Raw genomic sequence first — 27,081 nt, forward strand, 5'->3', positions numbered from 1 at the left:
CAAACGCACAAATGTCCGTGCGAGGGGGTGTCCGCATCAGCACTCGCCAACCATCAAGTGGCAGCCATTATCCGCCACTCCAGGAGGAAGAGGAAGAACCACAAATGGGGGGTCCATCAAACCCCATACCAGAGGTCAACTCAGTGCCTGTGGCACCTCCGTTGGGTTTTGACAACCCAATCCCTGCTTATGCCGGTTCCGCGGCATACAACCCGTTTGAAATGCCGGGCCACAACAGCTTTAACTATGCGGAGGTCGATCCATATCAAGTAGCTCGGGACTACAACGCTCTTCACCCTGAAGGGTCATACGGAGGACCATGGACCATTGGTTACCCAACTTATGGGTACCAGCATCCACCTATGTATCAGCCGCCGCAGCAGCAGCTTATCCCGCCAGAGCGCCACCAGGAGGTCCTTGAGAGACTGGACCGTTGTGAACGGGAAATCCAAACTGAGCGCAGACACAACAGAGGTTTCTTCAAAGGACTATCAGATTTGATCAAAGGAAAGTCCAAAAGAAGGGATTATTGAAGATCTTTGCTTAGTTATTATCAGTCCCTGCGTGGACTTGTTGTTTCTGTATTCAGCTCCTGCGTGAGCTTGTCTTTTAGTATTCTGACCCTGCGTGGGCATGTCTTTCAGTTGACCCCTGCGTGGGTTTGTTTGTTGTTTTGTTTGTTGTATTTGTTGTTTGTGGTGTTTCGCCCCTGCGTGGGCATGTTATTTGTAGAAGTCCCGTTTAGGGCAAGTGTTGTACTGTTAAATCTTTATTAGTGAAATGTTGCATTTAAATTTTCATGATTGTTGTTATAAATAAGTATATGAATAAACTTAAAATAAAAAGGTAAAATGAAAATAACATTTCCTAAATTAAAGAAGACCTACCATTAATATAAAATGGCAAAATCTAAAAAGGGATAAGACCTAGCCACATGTCATTTTAAGACAAGGCCAAGACGGTATCTCCATAATTAGATTCAGGTCCATAATTAACGTCTCAACTTAGGATTGATCTGCGTTATAAAGAGAATCTAAGGGGGAAAGCCTAGCCACGTGTCGTCGCAGACATGGTTAAGATGGTAGAACCTGTCTAGAAGATTCCAAATTCTGTTAACATCTGTAAGTATGTTAACATACTGGGCAAATTGTGACACAGTAAAAGTCACATAGGCCATCATTGAAAATTTGGGTTAATTTAAAATTCCCTGTAAGTAAATATCCATTCCTTGGGAATGAAGTGCCTACGGGTAATAATTAATGTCCTAGGGACTAAGAGACAGTTAGAGTCTGCAACTCACTGTCTAAAGGGGTAATGAACTGTGATTCAAACCCTAATACCTCGATTATGTGAAAATCCTGGTTATAAATTAAAACTTGTTTACGTAACTAGGCCTTTAGGTGCCAACATTAAAGTTATAATATAGGATTATAATAAAGGTCCTGCATAAATAATTAATTAACAAATTAACCAGTAATGACTATTTAAAGCCATGGTTAATAAAGTATAAAATACTGTATTAGCTTCTAAATAAAACCTTGCCTATTATTGTCTATATGTAGCAATTGAAGCTACATGGCGGGGTCGGACGAAGTGAACAATCGTCCAGTAGAGAATCACGATAATGCAAAAATACAGTTAATTGGCGCAGAGCTGAAAGCGCTTGTGGATGATGCGGTTACTAAGGCATTAGAAAGACAGTACAGTGAGTACAGCAGGACCCATAGTAGGACCTTGTCTACACCGCATATCAAATCCAAAATTCATTCGGGAGGTCACAGCAAACCACCACCTACCCCACCAAAATCTAAGAAAGATGAGTCTAAGAAAAATGAATCTAAGAAAGAGGATGACAGACATTCCTCCAACGAAAACAGCATCCCATCCAAAAGGGTAGAATTGGAAGAAAAGCCTTATGCCAAAGGCTGCACATATAAGTACTTTGTGTCTTGTAAACCCCGGGATTTTACTGGGGAGAAGGGGGCAGTGGATTGTATGATTTAGCTTGATGAGATGGAAACAGTAGTGGATATAAGTGGCTGTGCTGAAAGAGATATTGTGAAGTTTGTGACACAATCTTTCAAAGGTGATGCCCTATTATGGTGGAAGTCGTTGATTCAAGCCACTGGGAAGGTACCTCTATACAACATGTCTTGGGAACAATTTGTTACCCTGATCAAGGAGAATTACTGCCCTCAGCACGAGGTCGAAAGAATAGAGTCCGATTTCTTGTCTCTGGTGATGAAGAACATGGACTGCCAGGCTTACCTCACAACCTTCAATACCTTGTCAAGGTTAGTCCCTTACCTTGTAACACCTGAACCAAAGAGGATAGCCCGTTTTATTGGGGGTCTGGCCCCAGAAATCAAAGCAAGTGTCAAGGCCTCTCGGCCTACTACGTTCAGGTCAGTAGCTGACATATCTCTGTCCCTTACGCTGGATGCGGTAAGGCTGAGATCTTTAAGGAATGCGGATTCAGATAAGAGGAAATGCGAAGATGACGGTTCGCGGCGCTCAGACAAGAAGCGCAAGGGCAATGACGACCACAAGAAAGGGTTAGGATCCAAGAAGGGAGATCAGCAGTCGGGTGAAAAACCCAGGTGCAAAGTTTGTAAGAAGCACCATTTCGGGAAATGCAGGCAGGAGTCTAGATCCCAATCTCAGCAGAAACTATGTGGGATTTGCAAGTCCCCAGATCATAAGGCATTAGATTGCAAGAAACTTAAGGATGCCACCTGCTACAATTGTAATGAGAAGGGACATATTAGACCCAACTGCCCGAAACTTGCCAAGAAAGCAGCAGAGGGAAAGAAGACTAATGCAAGGGTCTTTCGCATGGATGCAAAGGAAGCTATTCAGGATGATAATGTCATAACAGGTACTTTTCTCATTAATGATGTCTACGCAAGGATATTGTTTGACTCTGGGGCAGATAGATCCTTTGTAGATAATAAGTTCTGTGATTTATTGAAACTACCTGTTAAAACCCTAAGTATGAAATATGAAGTGGAATTAGCTGATGGAACAATAGAAACAGTTTCGACTGTGTTAGATGGATGTGTCCTATCCATTAGGAACCACTCTTTTCCTTTGTCCTTGTTACCCTTTAAGCTAGCAGGCTTTGATGTAGTAATAGGAATGGATTGGTTATCGCGTAACCAAGCCCAGATAATGTGCAACAAGAAGCAGGTAGTAATCAAGACCCCATCTGGTGAGCCACTCACTATTCAGGGAGATACTCAACACGGATTGCCAGAGCAGGTGGCCATGCTTAAGGCATCCGGATGCATGAGTAAGGGTTGTGTCATTTATATGGCACAAGTAACCATTGACGAGAAGAAGCCCAGGATCGAAGACATACCAGTCATTTCTGATTATCCCGAGGTTTTTCCGGAAGAACTACCTGGTTTGCCACCAGATAGGCAGGTGGAATTTAGGATTGACATCATCCCCGGAGCTGCACCAGTGGCCAGAGCACCATATAGATTAGCACCAACGGAGATGAAGGAATTAAGGACACAGCTAGATGATTTACTAGCTAAAGGTTTCATTAGACCTAGTTCATCTTCGTGGGGAGCACCAATTCTGTTTGTTAAAAAGAAGGATGGATCAATGCGTCTATGCATTGATTACCGTGAGCTAAACAAGGTTACTATCAAGAACAGATATCCTTTGCCTAGAATCGATGATCTATTCGACCAGCTACAGGGAGCGAGTTACTTTTCTAAGATAGATCTCAGGTCAGGCTATCATCAATTGAAAGTCAAGGAGGAGGATGTACATAAGACTGTGTTTAGGACTCGTTATGGTCATTACGAGTTCCTAGTGATGCCTTTTGGGCTCACTAACGCACCTGCCGCATTCATGGATCTCATGAATCGCGTATGCAAGCCTTATCTGGATAAATTTGTCATCGTCTTCATCGACGACATCCTCATCTACTCGAAGAACTAAGCTGACCATGAGAAGCATCTTCGGTGCATTCTTAAGCTGCTCCATCAAGAGAAGCTCTATGCCAAGTTTTCAAAGTGTGAATTTTGGCTTCGGGAAGTCCAGTTCCTTGGACATGTTGTGAGTGAGCGTGGAATTCAAGTGGATCCTGCAAAGATAGAAGCTATTATGAACTGGAAAGAGCCAAAGACGCCTTCAGAAATTCGTAGCTTCCTAGGTTTGGCTGGATACTATAGGCGTTTTATTGAAAACTTCTCAAGGATTGCTGCACCCTTAACGTCGTTAACACGTAAGAACATTAAGTTTAATTGGGGGCCTAAGCAGCAAGAATCTTTTGATATCTTGAAGCAGAAGTTGAGTAACGCTCCAGTGCTGACTCTACCTGAAGGCATTGAAGAATTTGTGGTGTATTGTGATGCATCACACACCGGAATGGGTTGTGTGTTAATGCAAAAGGGCAAGGTCATAGCCTATGCTTCACGTCAATTAAAGGTGCACGAAAAGAATTACACCACCCATGACTTGGAGTTGGGTGCCGTTGTATTTGCACTTAAGCTTTGGAGGCATTATCTGTATGGGACGAAGTGTGTGATCTATTCCGACCACAAGAGCCTTCAACACCTGTTCAATCAGAAGGATTTGAACATGAGGCAGCGACGATGGATGGAAACCTTGAACGATTATGATTGTGAAATAAGATACCATCCAGGCAAGGCCAATGTAGTCGCATATGCTTTGAGCAGGAAGGAAAGAGTGAAGCCGATAAGGATCAATGCCAAGAGCATTGAAATTAAGAATAGTTTGAATGAAATGTTGTTAGCTGCACAAAAGGAAGCTGTGTTGGAAGCTAACTATCCTGAGGAGAAATTAGGAGTAACTGAAGAACAGTTGTCCTACGATAAAGACGGAATGTTGAGATTAAATGGACGAATATGGGTTCCTGTATATGGAGGACTTCGAGATGTTATCCTCAAGGAAGCCCACAGTTCCAAGTATTCCGTCCATCCTGGAGCTGATAAGATGTACCAGGATTTAAATGCAAATTATTGGTGGATAGGCTTGAAAAAGTCTATAGCCGCTTACGTAGCAAAATGCTTGACGTGTGCTAAAGTTAAGGCTGAACATCAGAAGCCGTCTGGTTTGCTACAACAGCCTAAGATTCCCACTTGGAAATGGGAAATGGTGACGATGGACTTCATCACCAAATTGCCTAAGACGCCGAAGGGAAATGATACTATATGGGTCATAGTTGATAGACTGACCAAGTCAGCACATTTCCTACCCATTAAAGAAACCTTCAGCTCTGACATGTTAGCTCAACTGTACGTAGATAAGATTGTGGCCTTGCATGGCGTACCAGTATCTATTATCTCAGATCGGGATACTAGATACACATCTCATTTCTGGAAGAGTTTCCAACAGTCTCTGGGCACTCAATTGAATTTCAGTACGGCTTACCATCCTCAGACGGATGGGCAGAGTGAGCGTACTATTCAAACGTTGGAAGACATGCTGCGTGCATGTGTAATTGATCTAGGAGGTAGTTGGGACAGGCATTTACCGTTGGTCGAGTTCTCCTACAATAATAGCTACCATACTAGCATTAAGGTTGCGCCTTTTGAGGCACTATATGGTAGAAAGTGCAGAACGCCCATCTGCTGGGCAGAAGTAGGGGATACCCAATTATCATGTCCTGACTTAGTCTTCGAGGCAACGGACAAGATTGTCCAAATTCGCGACCGCCTGAAAGCTGCTCGAGACAGGCAAAAGAGCTATGTGGATGAAAGGCGAAAACCTCTCAAGTTTGAGGTTGGCGATAAAGTTTTGCTCAAAGTATCACCTTGGAAAGGGGTGATGCGATTTGGTAAGAAAGGTAAGTTAAGCCCAAGGTATATAGGACCATTCGAGATCATCGAATGTGTAGGATCAGTGGCTTACAAGTTAAACTTACCCGAAGAACTCGATGGTATTCATAATGTATTTCACGTCTGTAATCTGAAGAAACGTCTAGCTGATGAGTCGCTAGTCATACCACACGCAGATGTGCATATAGACGAGAGCTTAAAATTTGTGGAAAAACCTGTGTCGATTGAGGATCAACAGGTAAAGAAGCTTCGGAGAAAGCTTGTGCCTATTGTCAAGGTGAAGTGGGACGCCCGCAGAGGTCCTGAATACACGTGGGAGCTAGAATCCGCAATGAAGGGGGTGAGGACGAAATACCCTCATCTGTTTCCTTAAATCTCGAGGACGAGATTTCTTTTAAGGGGGTGAGGATGTAACACCTTGAAAATTTGTGTCCAATAAAGTATAAACACGTGTCATAAGCTCTGAACGTGAGAAAGAATACTTTGGAGGGACTAAAGTTGACAAACGGGGAAACTATGTGAATATAAGGGTCCAAAGTGTCAACAATGGATAAATATATTCTAAAATAGCCCTACATAATGTTTATACCTTCCAACGAATAAATCATGGATCATACGAAGCTAAACATGAAAGAAAGTGAGGAATTACAAACTACAGGGGCTAAAAGTGTCAACATGTGCAAAGTATACCTCTGAGTGGCCTTTTGGCAGACCCGAAGCTTTGTAATGATAAATTATACTCACTAGAATATGTGGTTAAAATTTCATAAAGTTTCGTTATCGTATGAGAAAGTTATGATCAAATTCGTGTTCGAGGGGTTAAAAGCGTCAACATTAAATTCTATGGCCTTATGAGTGGTTACAAGTTTAGTCAAGGACTTAACCAAGTTAGTAAAAGTCTCAAGGCCCTTAAAAATCAAGTTAGAAGGCTGGAAATGCAATTTAAGGACTTAAAACCACGATACAAAGGACCAGGGACTGAAATTGCAAAGTTTGAAAACTTGTTGACTAATCAGACAGGTCAGGCGGCCCGCATTAGAATCCCTGGTAACCCCAGGCGGGCCGCATCAGACTCCCAGCATCAGAATTCGTGGACAGCTGCCATTTCAGGCCTGTTAACCGACTTAGAAAGCTTGTTTTACATACCAGGGGCTGCCCCAATGGTATTTCATGCATAGGGGGCACCTGTAATGATTTTGTATCATGTGTAGACTTGTTTGGCACCATCCTATGAGATCAAAATTAGTATATAAGAAGCTTGAAGTTGTGAACATCACTTGCATTCATTTACAACTTTGCATAAGTTCACTTCTGGAGCTCTCTGGACTTCAAGCCATCTTCCTAGTGATCTCTAATCTCAATTAGGACTCTTGTAAGTGTCCTTAACCCTTCCTAATTCGTTTTAGCTTAGTTATTTAGCTAAAAGTCAAACGTCGTAATTAAGGTTTGACTTCGTGATTAATTAAAATGTGCTCTGTCAAATCACGAATTAAAAGTACCTTTAAGTAGGTAATTATGTGGGTAACAAACCCTTAAAAGAGTATTTCCAAATTCCCACTCTAACTATGCTAATTGTCGAGTCAAAGCTTATTATAAAAAGTCAACAGAAAGGTTATTTGCAAATTAATGCATAATTAGCAATGTAGGTTACATGCAACCTATTTGATCATTAAAATAACTTGGTAATTAATGTAAGAACATGTTCCAACATGTTCAACTCGACAATTTTCAGTTTAGGCTCGGTTTGGAACCGAAAGTCGCAGAGTTTGACTTCTGCTTTGACTTTCAGTTCTGACCCGTTTAAGCCAAGATTAGGATTGCCTTAGAGCTTCTTTTGAACCTATTTACATGTTAGTATAACTCTCTGAGATTATACAACTTGGTTCATTAGATATCCTATTCACATGCATGTTTCCGTTAATCGCTTATATGTTGACCATTATGCCCATTTGACCTTAAAACGTGATTTTTGAAAATGTAAAAGGGTAGGCACCTTAGCTACTGATTTATAAACTTGCACCCAAAATTTGAAGTCAGTTTGAGGTCTAGATTAAGAGTTATGCTCAATAGCGTAATTAAGAGCTTCTTTACTAATTAAATGGCGTAAATTATGTATAGCCTATCAAAACCCAAATTTTTATACCAAACTTTTTACCCACTGTTATAAAATAATATTTTGGGATTTTTGGAGATTTTTATTTATTTTTAGGCTGAGCATAACTTAGTATTCTAAGATTAATTCGGTTTATGCCGGTTTTGCCCTTTTTAGCCATAAATTGAGTTTTACAAATCCTTTTGACCTCAAACCAATTTTTATTGATTTGTTATGATAAATAAATTATTTTGAGCTTTCTGGAATATTAGAAATATCAGCGTTTTACAGAAAACCCGGAAATGCCTCCAAATCGCCTTTTTAGGCATTTTTAACGCATAAGTGTGCACTAGAACCTTATTAAGCTTAAGGGATTGAACCTACTGATGTAATTAGTGAATTTTTATATTTTAATCAGTAGGCAAATGTTTTGAACTCAGAATTCCAGAATTGACCTTTTAGGCACATGTGAAATTACCAAAATGCCCCTACGGTGCATAGTAAGGTTAAAGATAATAAATTTCACATAAATTTGATACCCTACTGTTATAACTTAGTAAATTAAGTATATTTACTAATTTAATTAGACCTGTAACTCAGGTTATTATTTTTAACCCTTTTTCACCTTATGAAAATGACCAAAACGCCCTTATGAGGCATAGTTTTGGTTTAAAATCATTTGGGGCATAATGAAAGGTATCATTCTGATATCACAACATATTTTAAGCATATTGACTTCAGAAACTTGTATTTGACTCTTATGGTTACTCGTTACGCATTATACGCGTTCGGATCGGCTTATGTGACTAGTTTGGCCATTTTAGCCGAAACGGGTCAAACCATATCTTTTCGGTCTCAAAATCCAGAATGTGATTATATTACCCATGTTAAACAAGTATGCAAGCTTGTTGGGTCAAAACCACATTCTAAAACGGTCTTCGCCTTATTGTGCGCTTAAAACCGTAATCTTCCTTTATAACTAACCGGTCTAAGCTTAAGACCCGTTAGAATTCTAATAGGTTATTAAAACCTTAATTTACATCTTTCTAGGAGCCCAGTAAAAGCTACGTGCATTCGCTATTTTTGAATTATACTTTGCGCAGGTAAATACGTTTAACTTATTTTCCCTATACGGGCTTGGCGTACGGTATATAAAATACCGCTTGGTCGGGAATTGACCTTAACCGGTCTTGGTTATGTGCAGTCAAATTAACCCGTTTGAAAATGTTGTTTTGTTTGTTTAACGCCTTTGGGGGCTTAATGACCATGTCCCGGATATCCTTGGCATCATTCAAAGAATGGCCACGACCTTAGCACTCGGGTGTAGGCGTACACCCGTAGTGTAGTACAACATGTATAATCGTCGGTACGAGAGAAGTCTCGCGGCGGAATTATATTAAGTGGTGTGTCTATTAATCTTTAACCCGGCACGACCCGGGCTACCGAACGCAGAATAAACATGTAATTCTTTTACAAGATTATTAAGCAAATAATTATCCCAAGTTATAAAAAGTTTTATGCCACGAGCATTTAAATCAATTTTAAACATTTTCAAAATGAGTCAGTTGAATTGTATTTACCAGTGTAAACTGACGTATTTTCCAAAAAGACTAAGTGCAGGTACTACGCGTAATAGGCTGGTCACTCCTTAAGCATCCATAGAAGTCTCGCAAGCTTAGGATGCAAGAAGTCTGTTGAAATGAAGTTTCCTTTTTATTTGATTCTGCCTGTGGATTTTATTTCGACATTTTGTGATACTCGAATATTACAATAAATTAAGTTGAAATAAATCTATCTTTGCTTCCGCTGTGCATTATAATTTGTGTCGTTTGACTATGATGATATCAACTACGTCACGGTAATCCCCCACCGGGCCCACCGGTGACACGTGGAAATTAGGGGTGTGACATCGGGATGCCAAAAATGTCTTTCGCCATCTTACACAAAACCGGAAACTTGCTACAATGTTGGCTCCACCACTTCAACACATCAAATTTTGGATCTATACATTTTAGGTTCGGCTTATCCAAATACTCCACAAGTTCAGATTTTCTTTAAATCGAAATGGTTCTTGAATTGAGGCAAGCAAAAAAATCATTTGGATCCTCAACAATCGAACTTGAACTTGAGCAGCAGCGGCGATTGTACCGTATCCGTATGAGTTGAACACTTGAACTTGAGCAGCAGTGGCGAGGTATGTAGCAGACTAGAAGGAGGTATGTAGCAGGAGATTAGGTGCTGATGAATTTTTAGGAATTAGGGTGGTATTGGGTTGGGCTAGTATGTTTCTTAGGCTTTTAATTTTTCTTGGGCTACTTATCTATATAAATATAGATATATAGGGTTAGGTTCATTTTAGAACTCTAATAATTACAGAACTTTCAGAACTCCAAATAAACAATCAATTATTATATATATTTTTTATACTTAACATACTTTAATCATTTATTATATGTAATTTTATAATTACAGACATGTTAAGAGTAGTTTACATATATGTAATAGCCAAATTATATATATGTGTAATAATTAGTTACATATATGCAAAAAACTAGTTTACATATGTGTAATTATAAAACTAGTAGGGTGCCCGCGCGATGCGGCGGGGGCGACACTTTGCATTGCGGCACTCATTTCTGGTAGTTTTCTTATTCGTATAATATTTTTATTATTGTGGTGGATATATGTCATAGGTGTTACATATGTCTAGAATTTTAATTATACCCTAATTCAAGAAACCATTGGTGTAATAAAGTAATACACGAATAAGAAAAAATAATCTTAAACATAATTAAAAGTTATATAAAGTAGCACACAAATAAGGAAAGATAAGTCTTAAACATAAATGTTGAAAACTAAAAGCTCAAATATCAAGTACTTGCATGACGAGGTTAAAAATTTAGTGATCATATGGCTTAAACATCTCAAGGATCTCATCCATATTGTCATGCCACCATTTCTCATCATCGAGATCAACGTCCTCTGGAATTTCTTGTATCTCTTCCTGTTTGATTGTTACATCTTTTGGAGGATGAGTTTCTTCTTTGATCTCCTCTTTTACTGATACATCAGTAGTAGCTGCTGGAGCAGTTTGGGGAACTGAAAGAAATGTTAAGTATTTTAGTTACATATGTTTTATCATGTAAGTTATAAGATATGATAGATAGGTAGATACCTGACACATCTTCCATTTTGCTCTCTGTCTTATCCATAACAAATTCTTAATCAATCTGCAAGAGAAAAATAAATAAGTGAGTAAAAGAGACCAAAGTGTGTAAAATAATAACATCATCTATACTATATTTAGAACGTAATTGCGTAAACCACCAAATGCATAAAAAAATCATCACATTCTCACTCACAAGTATTTCATTCGTCATGTAACACCTCTCGATAGACAACATTTGAGGTGTATACCCCTTCTCGTCTGAAGTCTTTGGCAGGATGTACTAATACCTTTGTATTAGCACGTGATATCCCTCTTGATAAAGCGACATAAAGTTGTCCATGCGAAAATACTGAATCCGGAAGATAAACACCAACATGCGGAATTGTTTGACCTTGAGCTTTGTTGATTGTCATGGAAAAGCTAAGTCGAATGGGGAATTGTTTTCTTTTTAGCTTGAACGGGAACATGTCGTCTTCAGAAAGACACAAAGGGATTCTTGGCAAAAATACTCTTTTTCCGGCATGTTGCCCGACAGCTATCTCTGCATCAATAACATTACGCTGGAAGCCTTTACATATCAATCTTGTACCATTACATAAACCATGTGATGGATCGATATTCCGCAACAATATTATAGGTCAACCGATTTTTAAACGAAGCTTATGAGGCGGCAAACCACTAACAGTTAGTGAGTTTAAGAACTCGACCGGATAGAAGTTGTGGCGATTGTCTTCGACTTCATCGAAACTATAGTAAACCTTTTCATCCCCTTGAAACATGTCAATCATTTGATCATTGATCTCGTCAACACTGTCATTTTTAGTGGACAATATTGCTCTAGAGATTATATAATCAGAAGAATATACATTACTTTGAATTGACGGAAAGACTGCATTGATCAATTCTTTTATAGAGTTTTCTGGAATACTGAAAGGAATTGTCATGTCGTCTGGTATGCGAATATAGCTTCCTTCGATCGATTCTTCAGACCCATCACCGACTCTTAAAAGAAAATCAGAATACCACGGATCATTTAGCGCTCTCATGTTTATCGTCAACCACATCTTTTTAGTCAAATGCCAAAGAGGCGACATCCGCAGGCTGGAGTCTACAATCTGTGCTCTAGTTCCGCGTTTAACAACCGGCAACACTTGTCTAAAATCTCCCCCCATAACCATTATCTTTCCACCAAATGGGGGATTAACACCTATAATGTCTTTCAATGTTCGATCGACTGCCTCTATCACCTGACGTTTTGTCATTGATGCCTCATCCCATATGATTAACCTTGAGGACCTAATTAGTTCAGCTACCCCACTTTGTTTTTTTATGTTGCACATCGAATTGTTATTGACACAAATGGGAATCTTGAATCTCGAGTGAGCCGTTCTCCCACCTGGCATATTATTAGCGGCGGCACCTGATGAAGCTGTCGCAAGAGCAATAAGACCACGTGAACGTACTTGAGCAAGCAAAGCTTTGTACAGAAATGTTTTTCCCGTTCCACCCGGACCATCTATAAAGAACACACCTGGACGATTATTATCCAAATGTGCCATGATCTCATCAAACACTCTTCTTTGGTCTGAATTAAGTTCATCTATGGCAGATAAGTGTTCAGGTTCCACAACTATCCCATACTCCTCTTGCACCTCACGTTGAACTGGATGTTGTAAGTTGAGTTCTGTTATTTTCGGAAGATCGAAATCATCAATATTTTTACCCATAGATTGTAGGATGACACTGATGTCAGTAAGAACCATATTTTGAACGTGTTCCAAACTTTCACATTGTAACCTGTGATCTTCAGATAGTGCATCAAAGTGATCATTCCACAGCTTACGAATATCACCAGGTTCGTAGAAAATCATTATTGTTGCGAATAACCTTCTAAGAGCATTGGGAAACTGAAATAGAGACGCTTCTGTGAGACATTGCGATAGACTATTATCATTCTCTATCAAGCCTACCTCAAGAGCTGCTCTTCTGAATGACGTGTACTTAATACCATTAACCGTGCAAAGATCTTCAAAAGAAGTAGGTCCTCTGACATTACACAAGAGTAGGGGTAAGTAGTACCTTTCCCCTTCGGCTGGATTGGCATTAACAATACGACCTCTTTGTGGCCTAGTAGCACGAGGACACCAACAACGTGAGGATGCGTTCCATGTGAAGTGTTTCGGGAAATCCTTATACAAATATTGCCTTGACGGTTCATTCCCATGGTTATACTCAAAAAATGCAGTCAGCATGGTTCTTTTATCTCTTTCCCTATCAACAATTGCCAACCTAGAATAATCTTCTCTAAATCTAACCATCTGCTTATTCGGGAGATGAAGTTGTAAGGCTAAAACAGCAGGATAGATATTAGAAAGAGGGAAAGAAAAAATACGCCACATAGCCTCCGGGGGGGATACGTAGCGTGTATCCTGAAATCTCTTTATCTCATTAATAATAACATCAGGTGCGTCTGGATCAACATGAATAACCTGTTTGTCATGTCCTTTGTATACATATTTGAACAGATATTTAACAGATTTTATACTCGAGCAAACCTCGACATTCATGTGGCAATTATACATCATTAAAAGCCTTGGGTTATAAGGGACAACCCATCTGTTATCAAGAGTTTGTCCTCGTACGTCCACCGTTATTCCAGTGTCTCTCCTTCGGTATAATGGATATGCATCTTCTCCTTGTGTTGTCTGCTCATTAAACTGTCTAGGATAATGAAAGCGACATACCTTTGGATCACCCTGCATACAAGGACTCTTGTCCGTAAATTTCCGCATGGACCATGAATCATGTTCTTGACAACAACCTCATGTAGTTGTGGATGTCGTTCTTTGTCAGGAATTTCAGCACAAACAACCTTATCATAATGGTCTGGATTATTAATCTTGTATGGCGGGTGCATGATAAGGAGGAAATGTGCATGCGGCAAACCACGCTTTTGAAACTCAATGACATAAACGTATGCCAGAACCTTTCCAAGTAAATGTTTCTTGAAGAGCTGCTCTTTAAGATCCTCTAATTTAGCACGAAATATTCGTGAAACAAGATCTGGACGATCTTGTGCGGTTTGACCAGGTTTCAAATTATCACATATCTCTGGCCATTGAGGATTACACGTCATCGTAAGGAATAAATCAGGTTTTCCATCATCTTGCACTAAAGTCATAGCATCTAGAAACCGTCGACGCATGTCACGAGGCCCTCCAATGAATGACGCAGGCAATACAATACGTTGACCGACTCTGCTAGGACGCACCTCACCTGCATGGACACAATCCACAAGACCTTGATATAATTCAGCTCGTATCTTAATTTGGTTTCGTTCACAAAATTGTAAACGTGATGTCTCAAGCTTTATATAGACATCTACAACAAATTGCTGTAGCAATCTACCGCCAAGCAAAAGCACGTTCTCCGTACTGCGAATTTGAAACTTGTAACAGTAGTATTCTCGCATAGCTACGGTTGTCCTACCCCCTCGTGGGTTAGCCACTGAGTCAAATAAAGAACATATAATTATATTACATTAAAATTTGGGGTATTTATGTGATTGACATGTAAAAACATAATAAAGTTCTTCCTACCTTCAGCGTCTTCGTCGATGTCATCGTAATCATTATGAACGTTATTGATTGATACTCCATTACGTGGTATGTTAGGATGCCAACCCGCCTCACCATTAGGGAAGAATAAAGGATACGATAATGGATCGTAACATCCATAGTACGGCTGAATAGTTTGAGGGTATTCAGACCTACCGTACACTACAATACTTCTTTTGTAGGCAGTGATATTGTCATTACCTTCAACCCAAATACCGGCAACCTATATAAATGTGTAGTAGAAATCATTAATATATTTCTAATATATCAATGTTATTTGTAAATAAAAATAATGTTAATCAAACCTCAGATGTGGTTGGTCGGTTGTACACCCTCTGGTCAAGTTCAACTGAAGCGTTCAGAGTGACTTTATAGTTGTCTAGAGGACCTAGCTCCGCAAGACTTCGAAATGTCTCGACATAAGGGTTGCTGGAAAGAACACGTGCCAACGTTTGTGTAATATTTCGATCAAGATTTGGCCATTGGAGTCTAAGATCTAACTCAGTGTCAGGATCAAAAAAATATAGCTGTAAGTACCTAGGTGTTCCATCTCTGGGAACTAATTGGTCAATTCTGTGATATATTCCTTTATGTGCACGAAAAGTATATACACCGTCTCTCATATTGGCCAACGTATCATCCAATGTCACACCCATCGAGGCGAAAGAAAAATTGGTGTTATAAGCACGTATATTTGTCCTAAACATTTTCCCAATTTCATCTTGGGATGTGAAGAGCAGGTACAATTCATCCGGAATTACTGAAGTTGCTAATTTTGTTTTCCCACTCATGCAACAAAAGGTAGGGAATTCATATTTAAATCGTTTTGCTCCACAATGTGGACATGGAATGCGTTCATTTAAGATGAGAGATTGTCTAGGTAAACCATCGTACACAAAATTATATGGATCATGTTCTACGGTATCGTCTCGTATGGGCGGTTGATCACCGGTCGAAATCTGTGTACTCGGGCCACCATTTGAAATACGTTGTCTATTAGACTCGTTTCTTGCATTGACCAAAGTACATGAGACAGGCTCATTTCTCATTCGTATAGCGTGACCACGATTATTAGTTTGTAATGTGCTTAGCGGCGTCCTCTCATTTGACTGATTAGTCCTAAATGGTACAGATGAATTGCTTTGAGAGGCATTGCCGTTACAAACTCTTGCTTCTTTGGTATTATCTTTCTGTAAGTAGTATCGTCTATTGTACTCTTTTCGTTTTCCATGTGACGTTGATGCAGTTGAGGCCGATGCGCCAGTACGATGGTTTTGTTGATTGTTACTCATAGTAGTAGAATGATGACTACCTTTTGTATAAATAATAACGTTGTGAATATTAGTAGAGATTATATAAGATACTACAAACATTTTTAACAACCATTTAAATAACTAATCATGTACATTCATGAAAAAATAAAATAATATACAACTTAAAACTGGCTACCATCTTCTTCTTTCTAAATAAAGGTAAGTGTAAAAATATGGAACATACCATTATATTTTTTTTCACATACTCTAATTTTTATTTTTGCTTAGTTTTAAAATTATAAATCATATATAATTTTTATAGTTGTGTATTATTTTTGTATTTGTTGGAGGTTGATTTGGATGTTTCTTTATTTCATTTAGCTATTTTGTGCATCTAATTAACATCCTGCAATATCATCTTAGATTAAATTTGTAAGAAATATCAATAATAATTATTCGCAATGTAGTAATGTATATAAATGTAAAAGGAACCAAAACACCAATACAAAATGTATAAATAAATTATTAATATAAAAAGGAGGTCAAACTGAATTAAAAACTACATTAATAATCGAACATTTAAATAGCATGAGCCTCATGCATGTTTGGTTCAATGACAATGGTAGTGAAATCAGTTGACCGCAAAATATACCCTATAAGTGAAACAAAATAAAGTATAAGTTTCGTTTAATGTAAGTAAGTCTTTAAAAAACAAGTATAGTATAACATACTGTCTGGAGATCGAACCAACTTGACAAGAGACACATAGACAATAGATTTTCTTAACATCGCACGGAAAGTTATGACCATTTGAATCTGTCTCGAGTCGTATAAAAATAATTGTATCGTGTGACCGCTGCCACATATTATAATTGAGATAGATTAGTTAACATAATCAAAACTGTATATATAAGCCTATTAAAAGAACATTATTTTTTTTCACAAGAATAGTGCCTCACGTAAAATCTTGAAGATCCATAAGAAAATGTCCAAATCGTCTCTCACCCTTGACAATCTTCCCAACGACATCTAAAACCAATAATGAATTGTTCTTTATATATATAATGTAGTAATAAAGTATCATGTCATAAAAGTTTGTATGTATCTAAACAACTTTTACGTACCAGTAATTATTTTTTCGTATCTCGTGTCGTCCAACAGATTTTTTATAGAAGGCACTATTGGATACATACGAAACCCTCGTGGAACATGACTGTTAAATTGAATAAGTTTAGTGTGCTTTGTAAATACAATCTTGAATTCACTCCAAACCAAGAGGTAGTTTTCATGTTTTGGCCATTCTTGGTAATCGAATTTTTCTCTTTGGAAATGCTTAAGTACGAACATGTTGCCCACCAAATTCATATCTTTGAAGAATTGCATGAATGGTGCTGGGACAAAACCGACCAACTTTTGTCTCTAAAAAATAAAATAGTTATTAATATACCAATTACACTTTTTGGAATTTAATAAGATGAACGGATCTTACGTGTTGGTCTAGAAAAACTACTAATAATTTGTTTTCACCTACAATAGGCAAAACAAAGTCGACCCAAACGAAACACACAGTATACGAAACTCCGTACTGTGTGACTGATGAGAAAGAGTCAACAATGAAATGCAAATCCATGAGCAAGTATACCTTCAAATATAAAAGAAATAAAAGTTGAATTTTGATATTAAAATATAAGATGCATGCCATTGAAACAAAAGTTCAAAAAAAAAAAAAAATACGGGTCGAATAACCGGGAAAAGTAAATATTACTGCAATAAACATAAAGACAATAACTCTTAACAAATGCATGAAACTAAAATCCCGGTGAAAGAATTGTCTCTGTGTAGACGGAACCATGGATAATACGGCCAAAAGTAGCAGGACTAAAGAAATCCCACTCATCCAAGTGTAAATCAAATTCGATCACTTGTCCCCACTCCGTGATCATAAGACATGAGTCTTTCAAATTGAGATATGTGATGGATGTAATTTCTGGAAATGGAAGACACCTCCTAAAAGGAAAAGAGCACAACAACATCCACGATCCATTGTGAAGCTTCCACAAATCCACAGGCCGTTCGTAGTAACCGCTAGCAACAAACATATGAAGTTCGGATCTTATGCTGACTAAAGCACCATTAGGTCCCTCACCGGAGGCATTCGGAAATGGTAATTCGGAAAACTGCTTTGTGTTTACTTCGAAGCGAATTATCATCTTGTGACCTGCAAGCCAATATTGCGAAACTCGGAAGTATAAACCATCACCACTGAAAGTCGCCGAAGACCAGCTGTATGTCTGGCCATGGTATGGGCGCTTTTTAAGGAAGCGTACAGACTTCCACGAGCCAAGTCGCAATGAATAGATGTAAACCGCAATAGTACCTCATCTACGTTTTATGTGAACTATATTGTAGTCAAAAGAAGAGTCAACATAGAACCCAATAGCATCGTGTTGGACTTTGTAAAAACCCTGCTTAATAGAGTTTGACAATATCTTGCAGGCACGGGTTAGCGGATTCCATAGAAGTAACTCACATGTGTTTTTAAGGCAAACACAGAGCATGCCATCCAAGATTGCTAAGAATAACAAATTCCTTGGACGAACATTAAATGGGGTTGGAACGTCGGTGGCTAAGAAGTAGTTAGCATCCGCAAAGTTCAACGAACGTACTAAACACAAGCTAGGGTTTCCAACAGTGAGGATTTTCTGATCGGGTGATGCTCGCATGAAATGACAATGCACCCTTAGAAATTCCGGTTTTGAGATGTAGGCCAACCATTTCTTGCTGACCGTCTTGCATTTTGCGACAGCTAAGGGGGGGGGGGAGCCTTGCAATTATATCCAGCATAATTACATAAAATGGTAGTGACGACATACTGACCTTGATCTAAAAAAATGAAAAAATAACAAATATGTCACTGTATACTAATGAAATGTAATTGGACACACTCTCGTAGCTCCTAAAGTGCATGTCATAAAAAACGAAAGGAAATAATAAAAGTTCATTCGATTAAAATAAGAAACTAAAGTGCATGTCATGTGATTTTGATGTAAAACAAAAGGAAATAGTAAAAGTTCATTCGATTCAAATGAAAACAAAAGGAAATAATAAAATATTCAAATGAAGATGACAAAAATATATATAAATAAGAAACTAAATATTTGGTGACATAAGTCTCCGTATAAAGAGCTTCTTGTAGGCCCACTATTCCAGCTCACAGGACATTACCGGTTTCCAAGTTTCTCGAACCGGCATTTGCCAGTCATTATCTTTATCTTTGTTTCCCCACTAATTTTATACACATCTAATGGATGATTTGGGTAATCTAAAGAAAAATTCCAAGGTGGGTGGTTGAGCTTGAGAGGAGCCGAAGAAAAAGAAATGCAAAGACAAACAAAAGCAAGGTGGTCACGGTGGTTTCCTGGCGCCAACGACCGTCATTCCAAGGTAGGAAAGCCACATGTGGTGGTGGTTTGTGCATACGAGGGGCGGTGATTGGGTCCAACAGCGTGCCAGCTCTCACACCGGCATCACCAGTACTCAACATCGACGACATCTTTGATGAATTTGGTGGCGGTAGTGCAAGATGTGGATTTGGTTTTACGGTGGCCCTTGGTGGCGGTAGGCAGGATTCGTGATGGCCAAACTATTCAGCACAAATCACTTCAGGTACTTTCTTTTCTTTATGTTTCTATTTTTAATGTTGTCCATAAGTTGGGTATTTAGTTTTCTGATTGTATTGAAAATTGGGTGTAGTTTTTGGTTAAAGCTTATGACTTTAAGATTCCAATTTGGGTTTTCTTGAATTTCTAATTGATTGTGTATTTTCAGCAATTTAGATTAGATGACCCTTTTGTTTTGTTTTTTATTGAAAAAAATGGAAAATTTTGATTTGTTATTAATAGGAAACAACATGCTCATAAGTTTATGATCATGTGATTTTGATGTAAAAAATTAATAAAATTTGTATTTGATTCTTAATAAAATTTATATTCAAATGAATCTGTGTATTTAAAAAAAAGTTAATAAATTAAAGTTATTATGTGAAAACAAAATAAAAAATCATATATTATATAAAATTTCACGAATAAAATTGAAACTTATATTAAATAATACTATTCTTTCCCCATCTTTTTATCAAGTAGTATTATTTGTGAGTGAAACTTTAATATTATTAAGAGTATTTATTTCTATAATCTGAATCCTTTATTTAAAATATTACTGAATAAATAAAAAAAGTTATAGTTGGTTCTAGAACCATACCACATTTTATTTTAATAAATTCAAAATAAATAATATGTTGGTATGGACGGTGGATGATGTGTATTGGAAGATGAGATGTGTGTGGACGGTGGATGATTGTATTGAGACATGGGATGAATATCAGACAAACACTTCAATGATTTTACACAATCGAAACCCTAAGATGCCGCCTCCTCCTCCTAAGTTAGAATATCTCTCATAAACACCATCTGTTGCACATCGCTCACACTTCAGATGCCGCCGCCTCCTCCTCCTCCTCCTAAGTCCTCTCTCCTTCTATCCTTCACTTTCCGATTCGATTAATTCGTTCTGTTCAGTTCAGGCTTCAAAGTTCAACCGTGTCGTGTTATAAACTGCCAATTAGGTATTATTGTTAGCATAAGTGAAGTTTTTGATTGTGTTTTTCAGTTCGTATTTGTGTCTTAACTGGTGGTGTTATTATCTTAAACAGGTCGCATTCCGTCCCGGAGATCCACCTCCGGCGGCTCTTTTTCACACAGATTCTTCTCATCTGAATCGGTAATCTATTACTACCTCCGTTTGTTTTCAGTTATATCGATTCGAGCTTTGTTTTCAAGGCTCGAGCTCGGCTCGTTTGTATTTTCTCAAGCTCGAGCTCGGCTCGGGCTCGGCTCGTTTATTATCTATTAAAATTAATATATTAAATAAAAATAATATAAATAATAGACTCAAGCTCGGCTCGGGCTCGATAAGGCTCGGCTCGTTTCGAGCTTTTTCTCGAGCCGATCTCGAGTAGCTCGCGAGCCGCTCGGCTCGTTTGCACCCCTACGCTAGATGTTTGAAATTTGATTTGTTCGAAATGCATGTGTCAGTGTGTGTGTGTGTGTGTTAATAGTGTTTCTGGATGTGTGTGAACAGAAAGTTGGAGGATCAGCGTATATGATAGTTGATCATACATACGAGCCGGAGGTGCGGGTTTACGAGCTGCAATTGGTCTATCTGAGCATGGCTTTAATACTGCTTGTATAACTAAGCTGTTTCCAACTCGTTCTCACACTGTTGCCGCTCAGGTTTGCTGTATTTTTTAATTAATTGGCTGTATTTATGCTTGCTTTGTTTAGATTTTGATGAATTGATCTTAGAGAGTTTGCAACTTTACTGAATGGAGATCTAGATTATTGGCTTCATGTGATCCTACAAACCTCCTTTAACAATTGATTTTGTAACCTTTGGGAATAGAAGCAAAAAGAATTGGGGCAAATAATGTAAAAAAGGGGACAAGTGATCACATGACTCTTGTTTCCTACACTTTATCGCTTTCTCATTTGAACCAAATAAGTAGTTTAAGCATAGTTGTAGGGGCGTGAATTTTTAACACGACCCGAAAACCCGACACGAACCTAACACGAAATTCGCGGGTTTAGGTTTAGTTTAAACGGGTTCGGGTCAGTTTTAGGTTGAACCCGTGAACCCGTTTAGGTTAACGGGTCGGGTTCGGGTCAACCTGGTTGGGTTGGCAGGTTGACCCGTTTAACACATTTATACTATATTATATTCTTTTACAATATATTTTATGTCATAAATTAAATGGGGTATGTATTTATGCAATGATTACAATTTAAAAAGAGAAATTAACAAAGATTTTATAATTTAAATATGATATTATTATATACATTAGTGTTTTTTTAAGTAAATTTTAATTTTAATATATTAATTTCAGAAAAAAATAAAAAAAATTCGGGTTGAACGGGTCGTGTTCGGGTCAACCCACGAAACTTCGGATCGTGTTCGGGTTCTTATGTATGATATGATTTTCGGGTTCAGGTCGTGTTCGGGTTTGTGTAAAATTTTCGGGTTCGGGTCGGGTTGAACCCGCCAACCCGCGAACACGACCTGTTTAGCACCCTTACATAGTTGTATATCTCACCTCAAAAAGTTTTTTATTGCAATATACCATTTACGTTTGGAACATGAAAGTAGACTAATATGATCATAGATGTACTGTAAGTATAAAAACATGTAAAAAATATTATTGTTAGCCTAAGTGAAGTTTTTTATTGTGTTTTTCAGTTCGTATTTGTGTCTTAACTGGTGGTGTTATTTTCTTAAACAGGTCGCATCGTGTCTTTACAAGCGCTATATTTTCCGGCAAAATCAAGGTATCATCCTATTTTATGTACATAAGTAGTTTAAGCATAGTTGTATATCTCACCTCAAAAAGTTTTTTATTACAATATTCCATTTACGTTTGGAACATGAAAATAGACTAATATGATCACAGATGTACTGTAAGTATAAAAACATGTAAAAAATATTATTGTTAGCCTAAGTGAAGTTTTTTATTGTGTTTTTCAGTTCGTATTTGTGTCTTAACTGGTGGTGTTATTTTCTTAAACAGGTCGCATCGTGTCTTTACAAGCGCTATATTTTCCGGCAAAATCAAGGTATCATCCTATTTTATGTACATATACATTCCCCTAAAAGTTTTTTGTTGATTTTTTTATAGCTTATTAGGGTTATAATTGGGGGAAATGGTTTACTGTATAAAACGTGAGATCTAAACTGTTTGAAAACGGAATGATTAATATATCTAAACATGATGCATCTTTAGAAGAACAAAGAAAATTATAAAACACAACAGTTAGAAACATATAATTTTATAAAATAAAGCATACATCATAATCATTTTTATGAAAGAATCCATACCTGTCTAAGATCAACTCAGGATGAACTTTGATCAACTAAAACCACTGCAAGGATGAATGTTTAGATTAAGAATTGTTTGCAAAAGTTATTGTGTATTGACGATGTAGAAAAACTTGAATACGGTTCTTACCTGCTAAACCCGCCAATTGAGAAGAACTGGCTTTTTGTTGGAGTAAAACAAGTAATGAATAAGGGAGTTGTATCTATATATAACACACTTAAAACCTATGAATTTTTAACAAACTGTAGCTTTTTTGAATCAACTAATCTTATCTTATTAGTCAAAATTTTAAATAATAATCCCTATTATAATGCAACAGTATCTAGTTTACTTGCTGTAGCTTTTTTAAAATAACTTAATCTTATCTTATGCTGTTTTTAAATGATAATCCCTAAAAAAATGCAAAAAGATCTAGTTTAAATTTGCTGTAGCGTTTTTGAAATAAAGTAATATTATCTTATGAGTCTAATTTTTAAATAATATCTCCTAAAAAAATGCAACAAATACGAACTATCTAGTTTAACTTGATGTAACTGTTTCTTATAATATGATACTTACCCAAATTAGGGCTTTTTTTAGGGATTTTTTATATTGGTTACGTGCTATATATAATGCATAGTTATTACGCTTTTTTTAAAGGTGTTAAATTTTCACATTAATCATTAATTGATTTAGATTTTAGTAAGTTTATGGATTTGTGTTAAAGAGAAATTTATGAGTATAAATTTACAAAATTACGTTATAATATAACAGGACTTCAAAAATTTGGTAGTATATGATATTTACCCACTACCAGATTATTTAATTGTATATAACTATTTTTAAAAATTTAAATTTATCATCATCTCATCACTATCAGATTATTTAATTGTATATCTTTTCTTTTCAAACGACAGACATGTGTATTGTAACCTATATGAATTTTTATCACCGTTTTCCTTTTCGAATGGCACATAGATACACATTACGAGAAGGTAAAGTTTTACAAAGAATATATATGGTGTCTAATGCAGTAAAAATATATAAATAAATTGAAGTTTAATATATATTTATTATTACGAAAATATAGCTATGCAAATTATTTTTTTTATTACTGTAACTGCAATAATTGTTCACTGGATTTAAGAGGATGTGGGAATTCAAACACTGAAAATTTAAAATATAAAATAAAGTTTATTAGACTGCATTAATTCTAAAAAAACTGAAAATGAAAACAAAACAAGTGAAAATGAAATTGTCTAGATCAAACATAATTAAAAATGAAAAAAAAAAATAAAAGCACTTGAAAGATTTCATATTATGCTGAATGAAATCTATTCCTCTTCTGAATTGACACTTGAGGAATTTTTAATTCGGTTTTCTTCTTTGCGCTTGAATCGGCTGTGTCTTCTAGTTCTTCTTCTTTGTCATCTTCTTTAGAATCATCTAAATTGATAACTTGACTCCATTTCCATTCTGATAGCCTCTTGTATCTCTTCCTTTGAGCTTCAAATGTTCGATCCTTAAAAAAACAAAAACTGAATAAATTCGATCCTTAAAAAAAGACAAAAACTGAATAAAAAAGTTAAAAAAAGATTAAATAAACCCTAAAATTACCTCTTCAGAAAATTCACGTTGAAGATGAGACTTGTACGGGCTGAACATGTGACCGTAACTGATTATCTCAACAGATTTATCACCGTCATCCTGCAAAAAACCCGTTAATATGAACAGCTCATAATTTATTTTTTCGTTTGAACAGAAAAAATTAATAAAACAATCAAAATCGAAACCTTAGAAGCGGGAGCTGCAACTGGAGTGTTCAAATCGACGCGTTCACCTTCCAACTGAAACGAAAAAAATAACATAACAGCTCGTTATTTAATCGATGTTTGAACATAAAAATTAATAAAACAATCAAAATCAAAACCTTAGAAGCGGGAGCTGCAACTGGATTGTTTAAATCGGCGCGTTCACCTTCCAACTGAAACGAAAAAATAACATATATTATAAAATTAAAACAGAATTTATAAATTGATACGAATTAACAATCTAACCTTTGAAAGTACTACATCATATGATTGTTTTTTCGCAATCACTGGATTCGAAATTGGATCCATAATCAAATGTTATGTTAAGCAATAGAAATGGGTGCCCTACTATAATAGTATTTATAGTAGGAATATAGAGGTGAATTAGGGTTATTTTGAAATCTAGCACCCTTTTGTTTAGAAAGTTAGTTGCATAATCTGGCACCCTTTTGTTTAGAAAGTTAGTTGCATAATCTGGCACCCTTTATGTTTATATCTTGCTTTAAAAAAAAAACAAACGATTAGCTATTTATTTAGAATTTATTGGCAGCCCATTTGAAGTCTTTTTGTTTATATCTTGCAGATTAATGACGTGGAGTTGAGCTGAATAGAAAATATTGAAGGAAAAAAAAAAGATAAAGGAAACTAAAATATAAGAAATGATGTTGCTATTACTTGGCTTTCAGTTGTCATTTTCAGGTTTTTTTTCGTATGCATTAAAAATATCGAGATATGTTGTCTCCCTTTTTTTCGTATGCATTAAAAATTTGTTTTATAGAACAGAATAATACAGTACAAATTTTTGATACAATAAAGATGTCAAATTTTTGTTTTAAGAAGTTTGTTTTGTAATAGTAAAAAGTATTAATAATTCACCTTTAAAAAGTATTAATTATCATTTTAACTGATTAATAATTAAAGGATATTAAAATTGTGTTAAATTTAGTTAACAAGTTTACTTGCGTTTAACAATGTTAAATGGTATTAATTTACAAATTAATTGTGACATTAGTTAATAAAAACGTATTTGAAAAACTTATTTTAGTCCAAAATGAAGACCAGTTCAACCTTTTGAAAGTTTCCGTAGCTTTATTCTTTATTGATTTGAGATTTGGTTGGTCAAAGAAAAGGATTAAAATGTAATTAATTTGAGGGGTTAAAAAATAAATAGTGTTTAAAAGACCACTTTACCCTCATTTTAGGGGTTTATTTATAAATAAGGGGGGAAGAAGTTCTTAACTTTTGGGAATCCCTTCCTCATGCATTATAATATAGTATAGATTACAAACAAAAAATGATAAAATTAAACTTAACATGTATGTAATCTTAAAAATACATATAATAAATTATTAAAAAACCCTAAATATAAAAAATATGAATAAAAAGATTGTTTATTAAGAGTTCTGCCAGTTCTGTAAATATTTAGGGTTCTGAAATGATCTTCACCCTATATATATATATATATATATATATATTATTTAATAAAAATAATTCGAGCGAAACCGAGCGATCGACGAGCAAGCGGACCTTTGCTCATGCTTGGCTCGTTTTCAAATCGAACCGAGCCTAGGGGCTCATTTACAAACTGAGCAGGAATCGAACGAGCATTTTTCGGGCATTTTTCGAGCGATCTTCGAGCAGTTTGGATAGCCCTAATGTCAAAACATGTTTCATTAGTATATATAAATTGATATGATGTCAAAATAATTGGTTTAGATAGTTAAAAGTCCAATTAGCGCAAAACGCATATTTACTAGTTTTTACTTTTTAGATATAACATGCTTGACTCATCATTTTGCCTATTAAACGTGATTGTCGGAGGGTATGATCACAGGGGAAATCACATAGGAAAGTTCGATTCGAACTTTGACTTGACCATAATGGTCAGAACTGAAAGTCAAACTGTTTGACTTTGAGTTGAATTCTAACTAAATAATCGGAATTGACCAATGGAAATGACTTACTACATAAAGGGACTATTGAGAACAATAGGGGCAACTTCTAGCTCCAGAAATGCTCCAAGAAAGATTTAGCAGTGAATTGTGAAGGTGTGAGTTGAATGAACAACTTGATCATCTATTTATACCACTCTAAATGGCCTCAAATCATGACAAGTGTTGCCAAAGATCATTAGGAGCTGATTAGTGTCGCAACACATGGAGGAAGGAGAGTTAGAGCGGCATAAACCAGAGAGCTAGGTGGCAACATGGCAGGCAAGCTGCCATATTTCTGTCGCTGGGCACCTCTTACGGACCATAAGAGGTGGGTTACGGTCCGTAAGGGGTGTTTTCACTGCCTTACGTTTTCAAAACCCCTTACGGTCTGTAAGGAGTACGTTACGGTCCGTAAGGGACCTCCGGAAGCTGAATTTTTGGCATTTTATCATTTTAGTCCTTGGACTTTTATATTATTCCCT

At 36.7% G+C, this 27,081-nt stretch overlaps 1 protein-coding gene and 1 long non-coding RNA gene across 3 annotated transcripts; one reads left to right on the plus strand and one right to left on the minus strand.

The window, feature by feature from the left end:
- Nucleotides 1–11,129: 11,129 nt before the first annotated feature.
- On the minus strand, nt 11,130–15,986 carry LOC110943918. The gene is made up of 6 exons (XM_022185649.1): nt 15,000–15,986; nt 14,677–14,917; nt 13,899–14,584; nt 11,754–13,833; nt 11,365–11,645; nt 11,130–11,138 (listed from the first exon to the last, which is right to left on the minus strand). The coding sequence occupies exons 1-6, from the start codon at nt 15,984–15,986 to the stop codon at nt 11,130–11,132; spliced, it is 4,284 nt and encodes a 1,427-aa protein (XP_022041341.1).
- Nucleotides 15,987–19,247: 3,261 nt separating this feature from the next.
- On the plus strand, nt 19,248–25,408 carry LOC118492392. Of its 2 annotated transcripts, XR_004893540.1 has the most exons (7): nt 19,248–19,613; nt 20,278–20,571; nt 20,659–20,726; nt 21,087–21,238; nt 22,282–22,327; nt 22,567–22,612; nt 25,249–25,408. It is a non-coding gene; the product is annotated as an uncharacterized LOC118492392 (long non-coding RNA). The 2 variants fall into 2 exon arrangements; XR_004893541.1 differs by lacking the exon at nt 20,278–20,571 and having other exon boundaries at nt 19,249–19,613.
- The last annotated feature ends 1,673 nt before the right edge of the window (nt 25,409–27,081 follow it).

Source organism: Helianthus annuus, chromosome 5, assembly GCF_002127325.2.
Source record: "Helianthus annuus cultivar XRQ/B chromosome 5, HanXRQr2.0-SUNRISE, whole genome shotgun sequence".
In the NCBI taxonomy this organism is placed as follows: Eukaryota; Viridiplantae; Streptophyta; class Magnoliopsida; order Asterales; family Asteraceae; genus Helianthus; species Helianthus annuus.